This window comes from Limulus polyphemus, unplaced genomic scaffold, assembly GCF_000517525.1.
Source record: "Limulus polyphemus unplaced genomic scaffold, Limulus_polyphemus-2.1.2 Scaffold399, whole genome shotgun sequence".
In the NCBI taxonomy this organism is placed as follows: domain Eukaryota; kingdom Metazoa; phylum Arthropoda; class Merostomata; order Xiphosura; family Limulidae; genus Limulus; species Limulus polyphemus.
Genome location: NW_013666009.1, coordinates 328526 through 340185, shown reverse-complemented (window position 1 = coordinate 340185; position 11660 = coordinate 328526). Strand labels below are relative to the sequence as shown.

The 11660-nt window shown below is 30.5% G+C and overlaps 1 protein-coding gene across 1 annotated transcript in view; it reads right to left on the bottom strand.

Moving 5' to 3' along the window:
* Positions 1–173: 173 nt before the first annotated feature.
* The window catches only part of LOC106457969 (protein scribble homolog), a 256183-nt gene continuing 244696 nt past the window's right edge, over positions 174–11660 (bottom strand). The window contains exon 38 of the mRNA XM_022384070.1: positions 174–1236. Coding sequence (XP_022239778.1) covers positions 1145–1236 — 92 coding nt within the window. The 3' untranslated portion in view covers positions 174–1144. The remainder of the gene's footprint in view (positions 1237–11660) is intronic.

Below are 11660 nucleotides of genomic sequence, written 5' to 3'. Positions count from 1 at the left end.
GGCTGGTATATATAAGATGGTCACAACGTGACGGGACAATGTGTGTGTAGGTAGTGAGTAACTGAACTAAGTATTGTCGAGCACGAGCACGTGAGACGTTCTCGCGTTTGTAAAAGAGCGACTGTTGAAGATAAGTGTATCGGTAAAGTTATATTCAGAAAGAATAAACCAGTTTTATTAAGTAAGGACTTGTGTCGCTAAAGTTTCGTCGGAACGAAGTTACGGAAAATTAATTAACGAACGGAGACGTAACAATATGTTGACAGTTTCGAATACTACAACTGAAGCAAAAGTACACTGAGATATACCTACACAATGTTTTATTCTTGCAATTACAAACTGAATCAGCAGATTGACAGCTGAAGACACATGAATAAATACCTACAGCAAACATTTATTTATCAAAATACACGTACCAAAATACATAATCTGTCCATAAGTGAATGAAATAGTAGCTGATATAGTGACGTATTTAACGTCGATGGAATCGGGGCAAAGCACCGACGGGCCCCTCATATTGCGGGCCCCCAAAGTAATGCAAAAACAAAAAAAAACTTACACATTTCTACACCTATAGCTGACCAGTACGGACGGGCCCTCTAAGAAAATTGCACCGATTAGTTTGAAGTGTTAAAAACGCCTCTAAGCTGATACGTATTCCTTTTACATTGGGAACACTATATTCACATTAACGTACGTTCATAAAATAAGGATTTTCAGCCCTTTATAAAAATCGGTTCGATTTGAAAATTTTGAAGGCTCATTTAAATATATTTATTCCAAAGAAAATGTTATGTTAATCATACGTTGCTATCTAAACACAATTATATAGTAGAAAAAATGTATCTATTCATTAAAAAAATAAATTAAAATATAACAACGAAATAGTTGCATTAGAAAAGAGTATAATAAAGCAATAGTACCCTTGTAAATGAAAGACTCAAGTTTTTACAGGTTATTGACTTCAGGCTTTAAAAAACAGAATACTAATTTGTATAAGCAATGATCTGGAAAAGTGCATGACATATCAAAGGCCTATCTCAAAGTAGATATTTGAAAAACAAAATCTAACTTTCTCTGAGCTTGAGACAAAACTTATTTAGGTAGAACTCCCCATACAATATTTACACTTCTTTAATATCAATTAAAAATTTGATCTCCTTTTGGTTCGACGCTTTTTCTTCTTCTTTACTGAAGCAGATGACAATTCACCTTCTCGGATATTTTCAGAAATCCCTGTTAAATCAAACAGAACGTAGTTTAATTGTTAGATATTAAACTGAGTGCAAGTTTTTCAAGTTGTTTTTTTCTCTTATTTTCATAAACCTTTTAAAGAGATTACGTAAACTTTTAAACTTTATATGATTAACATTTGTAACAACTTGGGTTAAAGTATACAATAGGATAAAAAGTATATAATGTTTTTCAAATTAAAGGGTAAAGCTAACAATGTGTACAGTTCGACTTTTACTATTTTTTCGTGAATTATCAAACTTGGTTCCATTTTGGGTCTTTACTTGACATACAGTAGTACATATTTGAATATCTCGTTTAATTAATTTCAATGATATGTTCCTATAACAAAATCAAATGATTACGAGAAAAATATCATTTGATACTCTGATCAATACACATTTCTTTCACGACTTTATGTATTAAAATCTTGCAGGAATCATTTCTAAATAAAAGCATAAATATTTACATGTAAATCCCCTTAATGGAATCAGTTATTGTAATGAATTCAGCTAATTTTCTGAATAAAAGTTTTTAAGTGTAAATTTCAAAATTAACATAGTTTTATATCTATAAAGAAAATGGACTATTTGCACTTATACGATATGAATTACATATTTAAACCTAAAAAAAAAATCATGAAACAAAAACTGTGACCCTTTTCTTAATGAATACTCTTAACATAAATTTGATTTAACTATATTACTGTTTACAATTATTAAAATAAGTTAACCAAATACTAATCAAAATAATATACCTTTTCAAAAACAAAACATTCCTTACTGAGAATGGTAGATCGCCAGGTTCAGCTTATAATTGTACTATTCAATAAACTGTCTAAATTCGATGACGAGGAACCCACTTTGAGACTAATAATGGCTGGAGACGGCTTGAATGGGTAATGAAGAAAAACTTTAATATAAGTTTAACATAACAGCAAATGTACAACGTTTCGACAAGGTTTTGTCATCATCTGATGAAGACAAAACCTTGTCGAAACGTTGTACATTTGCTGTTATGTTAAACTTATATTAAAGTTTTTCTTCATTACCCATTCAAGCCGTCTCCAGCCATTATTAAACTGTCTAACATTGCTAAACTCAAAATAGTAATGCACATGAATTCTCCCATATCATCCAACTAACACGCTATTGAAAATACTGTAATACACTGAAACTATTACTTAATTAACTCGTTAACATGTGGCACAGACATTACGTTCCTTTTGTCTTCAAAGTACATAATTCTTATACACTAATACGAAAAAATGACAATATCGAAGTTACTTATTATTTTAGTTTACTGGTTTTGCTGTATACTTTTCAGTTCTTCTTCTCAGTAGTGACCTTAATCCCAACTATAAGCCAAGAACATTTAGTTTTAGAATCAGGTGGCCGGCCCATACGGCAACCTTATAGGACGGGCATGCTCGGCAACTGTGATTCGAAGTCGCGACCGTTAGATCGCGAGTCGAGCGACCTAACTGCCAGGCCTTGTATACCAATCAAAATCATTAATAGCTAAAATACTTAAGGTAATTGAATAACATATACCATATCATCATAATTAATTCTACATTACTGTTCAGCAGACTAACTGGTTATTTATGAATTAATATATATATATATATATAATTTTCGTTTTTAAAGCTTCATCATACCATTAACTCCTTATCATGACAGCAGTTCATAATAAAGATTAGTTGTGTATGAAAAATACAAAATAATATTATTATATTTAAAAGAAGACAGAATATTTCTAATCCTACCTCCCTAATAACGTGTATTGATTTTGAAGAATGATGACAAAAAATATGTGCTTACTTCTGTTATACTATGAAATTAGTTACAACTACCTAAAAATTGAAGCAGTGTAAAATAGAAAAAAAAATATGGTTAAGTGCCGCAGAGTAGGCGGCAGTGCCTTAACCGTATGTGTGTTGAGGCCCAGAGGCCATTCCGTCCTTATCAAGGGGAGTGCTAACCTTCTCTCCTTTCATACAACACAACTAACTATCTTTCCAGGGCTTTTATATAAAATCTTTAAACATCATAGAGAAATGAACCAAGAAATATTGATTTCAAAGAAAAAACGTTATTGATTCAAAATAGATAAAATTACCTAGTACAAGAACATTTTAACAATTTTAAAACAAATGTATTTTAGCATTACGTGCCTTAAAAATAACCGTTGATTAAAAATATTACAGCAAATACTTAGCAGCGAGGCCAGGACACAATCGTTATAGGTTTCCTTTCCAAAGCGTTAACAACGTGATTTTTAAATATAATAATAAAGACCTCACAAACAAATGTTATGATTTCTAATACGACTTGTTTTTATACTATTCATTATGGGCCCACATAATTGCAATATATTCATACTGAATGATTTTATACTTTTGCCTGTTAGTGTTACACGTTCCAACAATCAGTGTAAAGAAGTGACAAAAAAATGGGCGAAATCACCCATTTTGTAAGTAACATACAATGCCGATCCCAGCAGTAACTAGTGAGCAATGCTGCTGTAATTTTTTGGTTTTTCATACGTTATTAGGGGACCCTGTAACCTTGATATTATAGGCCAATGTAATGGATCATATATAACGATAACGACGTGAATTCACTGTCAAACCATATTGGTTTACGCAGAAATGCGTTTACTGCAGTGATTCATATACCATTCTGCTATCACAATTCAGTTTACTGTTTGGTTGATTTATCATTCAAATACTGTCTTCACAATTTACATGTGTAATCTACGGAAAAACTACACAGGTCTTATATCAAACGAACAATACCTAAAGTTTACTTCCAAAGGTAAAAAATAAAAATAAAGTTTGATATCATTCTTATCTTTTAATTATGGCATAAATCATCTATTTGTATACTTATCATACGTATAAGAGGTCACAGAAGAATCTTCTTACAACAATTATAGTTATGTGTGATTTTTAATAACTTTGTTTGTAGCTGTGAACTAACTATATTTGTCATATTAATCTTGGACTTGTTTTGGATTATTAAGTAATACATCACCTGTACCTTATTCTCATTTACTGAAGTAATACTAGTAAAATGCGTTGTAATATAAACATTTACTGGTACTTAAAAAGTTATACAGACTGTATCTCATTTACTAAACTTGTATTAACCAAAATATTTTGTAATAAAGTATTAACTACTTAAACAAGTAATAAACTCTGTATCTCATTTTCATGAAATTAGTAAAGTTATTTTAATCATTTTTTTTTTCAAATAAAATTTTATTGCTGCTTAAACAAATAATACATTATTTGAATCTCCTTCCCTAAAGTAATCTTAATAAAACATTTTGTAATACAAATTTTAGATGTTTAAATAGAACAACTTTACTTAGCTGTTTTCTGATATTTTCTCCAATGATGCTTATTGTGAACTGCTTTACTATACTCATTCTTGATTATCAATGTGAAATACTATACATCTCACAAAGTCATAAACATGCTCAGAAACTTATTCCAGCATATAATCATCTAGCTTGTTAAACACTTTCTGGCCAACTGAATCAAGGTCAAAGATGAAAGTAGCAAAGTAAACTCCTTGAGCCTGGGGAGATTTTACTCCTGTTGTTGTGAGTAGTCTCTAGAGGCACTTTTCAGTTTCCTTGCAAATTGTTACAATATTTCCTGAGAGTTTCAAACGACCAAGTCTGTCTTTATCTCATTAAAAGGGTGCTTATTCCCATCATCATAATTAATTCTTCAATACATTCAGAGAAATGTAGCCTTACTGATGTCATCTATTATTATGTACTCAGCATATAGGTCAATGCTGCTTTATTGTATTCTGAAAGTCATACTACATTTAAAACATTAGCATATTCATGTTCTGTTTCATGTGGAGATGGAAGGGTAAAGTAAGAATATACATTTGAGTAAAGGGTGCATTACTTTACATTAGTTGCACACCATTTTCAGACTACGCTTCCAGGATTTCTGTTGGATCACCTTTCCTACAATTACCACCTTAATTTTAAATTTTTTGTCTCATTAACAAACACTTGTAAGAAGCTATGAACTGTTATGCAGTTGCATTGTTATTACAGTAGCAAAGAATAACACAAGGTGGTCAAAGTTAATTTAATGTTAAACAGTAATGCAAAGCAACATTTTCATACTCTACCAAATCTTGAAAGATACATATAACACTCTTAATGGCAGTTAAAAATCTAAGGAAGCCCATCTTCTTGCATGAACAGCATATTAAATTACCAATCAAATCAGTTATACTAATGATGTACACATCTAAAAAAAATCTTCTTCAACAAATATTGTTTCCAATTCACATAGGTGACTTGAATCCCTTGTCACAATGTAGGAAAGCAGTCAAAGAGATGAATAAATCTGATAGTTACATCACTGTCATCACACTGTGTGATGTGCAATTCGATACTTCAGTATTCAGTCACACTTCAACTTAAACACTGGGTAACTAGTTGACTTTCATCTTCTGCTTACATTAATTAATATGTGCTGGTTTCATCTTAATTCCATTTCTTTCTGCAGCTGGTGAAGGTTCTTTAAGTACTTTCATCTTATGACATTATCACCAATATCTTTCAATCACCCTCCCTTTTGCTAATGTGTTGTGCACAAATTAAAATATGTTACACATAAAAAATAACTGGTATACGTACATGTGTATTTGAAACTTCTGGATGTGAAAAATATGGACAAAGATTATCATGACAAATATTTGTTCCAACTGCAAAATGTATGGATAGGCCATCAAAAGTGAATGAAGCAGTTATTAATCTCACATCATGTATCTGACACACACTCTTAGCATGCTCTTGATCTGTCAAGCCATCAACGAAATAGCAGACTACAGATTCTTTCTACCCCTCATTAATTGAAACAGCCATATTTACTACAGCATCTTTAGTCACAGCAGATAAATCATCAGTGGCATTAGTCCCAATGTCAACAAATCCATGGTATATTTTGCTTTCAAATTTACATGTTCATGGATGAACATTTCACATACAATTTTTTGTTTCTGTGCCTCATCTACTTGCACTTTCCAAGCCATAAAGGCCACTTTTGTAACTCCTAGTTCACCTGAAACATGATAATACCACCTACATATTTGTGATGAGTGTGGCAATGCTAAATGGAGTGTGTTTATGACATAATGAAGGCAAACGACTTCAATTCATGTAGATATGATTGTTTTTTGCTTTTTCCTTCTTCTTTTAAATAATTCTGTTTATAACCACACATGGTGTATCTGTTAATGTTTTACTCAACATTTCAGCAAAGTCCATGAAGATTGAGTGATCTTGCTTTAAACAACAAAGAATTTACCTTCTTTTGGTTCAAAATGTATGCTCATGGTTTACCTTTAAATGTTTCTTACATGTTGAATGACTTCAACTGATTGAACATGTAATTTTTCTTTCTTTTACTGGGTGATTCTATTGCATAAGAATGAGTCAGATACAGGTTATCCAAAACTGCTTGTTCCATAAATGCCATTGGGGTCTGTGCTGAACAACAAACAAAAAAAACAATGTTATGATAAATATTACTGAGCTATAATGCAACTAAAAATGTTATTGATGAGTGAAAAACTAACAAATAACAGTTATTGATGATGAATGTGTGTAATAGTGTTTCCCTAATACTTTTTTTTGTAGATTTATACTCTTTAATCTTGACTAAAATTAGATAAATATTTTACTTTTTTGTTAACTTTTGTAAAAAAAGTATTTTAGTCCCAGATTATTATGGTACTGAGAAATGTTTGTTAAATTTATATGAAAAAATAACATTTTGATTGAATAACACGATCGAGATCAACTACATTTTATAGTTTAATGTTAAAAAAAAACCTTACAAAAGAAATGAAAATCACTACATTTTATAGTTTAATGTTAAAAAAAAAACCTTACAAAAGAAATGAAAATCACTTATTATGTATGTGATGGGCAAATTTTAATGAATTGCCTACCCTTTTTAAATGCTGTGTAAATTTGAACAAGTTTGGTTGTGCATTTGGTTTTGGCTGAGAAAACCATTTGACTATTTTTTTAAAGTATTTTCTTTAAAATTATCTGAACATAGCATGATTGAATTTAATGGCCAGTACTTATTACATTTATATTTATGAGACATGTTTTGTAATAAGTTGTGACAGGAATCTGTTATAAGAATGCAATTACAACATTTTAAAGTTCTGTAATATTTATCAGCATAAGTTTAATGGACAACTACCATTATCAAGAAAAAATATAAACATTAGAACTTATAAGTGAAAGTAAAGAAGAATGTAACGATATGTCAATCACATTATATCTGCTATATCGAGTGCCAAAAAGACCTTTTCACCCAATACTACTGGCCTGCTAGGATATTACACACAATGTAGTGATTGAGATGCTATTTTTATGATGAATTATTGGAGCAACAACTGTTTTGGTGAGAACTAGATTAAGTTAATGAATTATAATTTTTATCAATTTTATTTATGTAATTACACATCAGATTCGGTTTTACGATTTTATCAACATCAAATTATTAATTCATTTTAACATCAAAAATTATTTATTATTAATATATTACTACTTTTTACTTTAATTAACAATACTCATCATTTAAAAGATCTGGAAAGTCAGTATGCTAGTCTTTTTTTATCCTGGAGAAGGTCAAGTGACCACACCATCAACAAGAGAAGACTATATTATATTATATGAGTGAGGGTAACAAAGAATGTAATAATATGTCAACAACACTATATCTGCTATATCCAGGGCTTATGAGGCCTTCCACCCAATTTCAGGGCTAATCAGGCCAGCTGGAATACAACAGACATATTAGTGGTTGAGAAGCTATTTATTTCACCATTTACTTGAACAACAAATGTTGCAGTGTAAACTAGATTAATTTAGTGAACTGTAATTCATAAATTTTATATAAGTTAATGTTCATAACAATTAGATTTTAATAACATCAAAAGATTAAAATCTGTGAGTCTAATAAGAACAGTTAGTTACCTGTATTTTCTAATTATTCCTTTTTTGAATTGAATATGATTAGGATTAGCATTAACATAAACAATAAAAATAAAATTAAACTTCCAATTTAAACTTATTCTGCTGCACAGTCAGTCATTTATATTTTCTTTCTAACAAATATAGGCCTAACTGTCTGGCTTATATCTAAATTGACTGACTACTAACTAATAAGTTCTATTTTGCTACAATAATACAAGTACTCCATTCAAATTTGAGTTTTGAGTACGAAATTTTCATCACAAGTTATTACTAATTATATCTTGAGTTCAACTTACTTATGAAAAAGACACTCTCATGCTTCTAGTTGCTTTATCATTGCATTTAACGGATCTGATTGCAACATACAAAAACATCTTTACATTCTCACCACTGGACTAAACAAAAGGTATTTTGAGTAATCAAATATGGCAACTTCCAACTTCTGGTGGCATAACAATAACTGTTGGTTCGTAGTGGTGGTAGTTCTGTCCAGTATATATAGAGGTCAGCCAGTGATTTGCTACCACCAGTCATGGATTCAAGTGCAATTTGGAGTATAAACATGCTTAAAAATCCAATGAGGATATGGACCCCATCAATGATTCTAGAGTTAATACAACAAATGCAATATTAAACTAAACACTGTTGAAAACAATCATTCAAATTTATTAGCACTTCAAGTTGAAATTCATTCTGAATTTATTAGTCCTTTTGATTTAAAAAAAAATTAATAAAATAAAAATGGGATGGCCAGACCAATTAAGTATCAATTATAAACTACAATGTAAAGTAATTACAAAAGTTAATATAATTCATCCAATTATCCAAATGTGTGTAAGCTTGAAGTTATGACTGTACATTTAGACCTATCCTTCTGTAAAATTCTGGTTGTCCTTTAAAGTTTATAGTAATGAAAAACTTGACAAAATTATAAGCTACCATTTTTCACCCAAAAACAATTTGCCATTATTAGAGATACTATTATTATTTTACTATATATATATATATATATATACATATATATGGTGCATAATATGTAACAGTATCCATTGCTTATTTTGCCCATAATTTGAATTAGAAGATATTAAATATTTTATGTTCTTACTTTAAATTTGTGTTTGTAGAGTAATTTTTTAAAATTTTACATCTTTCTTTTGTTGAGAACAAGAAGCATTATCAAGAAGAATGAGAAGTGAAGCTAAAAGTAGAAAATTTCAAGAAATATATTATGGTTGAATATATTTCATGGATATATATTTTATAAAAAATTCAAGCTTATTTGGTGGAGATTGGTATGTTTAAGAGAGAAAATTATATGTAGTGTTAAATTGATGGTTTCATTCAGAAGTATGTTAATGACTAGAATTAGTAAACACCATATTAGTTTCGATCAGTTGAATATTTAATGCATATGAACACCAAAGTTAAACAGACCATATATGATCTAACCACAGCATCATTTTACAGCCTTATTTCAGTTCAACATTATTGTTATCAAGTTAATACCATTTTTCAAACATATTTTTTGATGTTTGTGTAGCACTGATAATGCTTTTTAACAAAACACTTTAAAAATATAGCCAGCATGACCAGAAACAACACACATAACTTTAAATCTTTCAAGATTATTTTCATTAACATACAATAAACACCACTGATCCCAAGTTATTCAGCCTCAAACACTCATTAGTCAGGTGGCTTAGCATGATGGATAAAAGCAACAACATTTTCTATTGGCTAACTCTCGTTCTATCGATCAGTTCTTGGCTAGGAGCCATCCTGAATTTCTCTTAGTACTCATGTAGGACACCAAAATCCAAGAAGGCCGATGCCAATGGTCAAAAGTCACTATCTTAGGTTCTAGAAAGGTCCAATGAGTATCGATATAGGGGGATTTTGGGTCAAGGGATGTGATTAAGGTCATAACAATATTCTCCAGTACCTGATAAGCCAGATTAATGACAGCAGCTTAATTTTTGTCATGTTCTGTTGTAGACATCAATCAAATGTTTTCTACAATTTTATTAGGAATTCCCTTTATAATGGATCTTGATTTAGAGCACTTCATGATATAACCAAATGCTTTTTGAGTAAAACTAATATTATATTGATCAAAAGAAATTTATTATATGTATATTGTACTTGTCAATCATAACAAATAAACTTCCTATGACTTATATGGACCTCCAAATGGGAGCCATATAGTAATCTGAGGATGAAAAATTGCATTTCTATGTACAAAAGCTGTGTCTTTGTATGCACCATATCATTAGCCTTGTTTTTACTTTTTTACACACCCCTTTTGTAACCCTTTACATTGCATGGTGTCTTTAAAAAATAAATGGCAATTTGGTATTTTTACATAATTATTAAGCTTGTAATTTTATTTCTTTTTGAAAGTGTGAAGATAGAAAATGGAACTAGCTTGCTTTAACGGCCATGAAAAAAACTGCCACGTATTAAGGTGAGACAGGCATTTTAATTTTATTCAAGATGTGACTAATAATGTAATCCTGAAGTATTTCAGATGGCAAACAATAGATCATATTATATTTTAGGATGCCAAACTTCAACAAGCCCAATGGGCAGTCTACCAGGCAGGAATTTGGACAACTAGCAACCAGATACAACAGGTAGTACTTTCTCCACAAGAAGTTGTTTGGACCAAGGTGGACAAATCCAGGATGCCAATTTGGATAACAGTTTCTGAGGTCTCTAGAGCCTGTAGGGAGCTAATCAAATATTTTTGAAACGAAGACTGTTTCAACTGTTAATTTGTCAATGCCACTGTGGACTGCACATCCATTTGCAATACCAGAATCTCAGAAACACATTGAAAACATTGCAGATGCAAATATAACAAGTGATATAATATCACAGAGACAATGAAAATACTGGTTTCAGCAAAGTGGATGATTTATGTGAAAAATTCATAAGAATAAAAGCTTATTAACAACGTTTTTAGTAAACCTAGATTGTTGATTTGCCTCTACCTGTTCTAGAGATACTAAAAGTGTACTAAGAACATTATAATGTCCAAAATCAGATTCCTTGACATAAAAATCATTTATTTTGATATTAATTGTGCCTTTTGACCATTGATGTTGGTCATCTTAGATTTTGATGTTCTTTGTGGATACTTGGTGAAATCTAAAAAGGCTACTCACCTAAAAGTAATCAATAAGAGTTTGGAGGTTTCACACAAATTTTGGTACTTTTAACCAACTAGTAACAGTGCTATCGCTAAGCCACCAGACTACATTAGATCACAGTGAAAATTGGACAAATATATATTACCATAGAGTTTCCAAATAAATTGTTATTATTTTATGTGGAAAAAAAGCAAAAATTGTAATATTACCTGTGGAAACTTCAAACCAGTGCATGTAAAT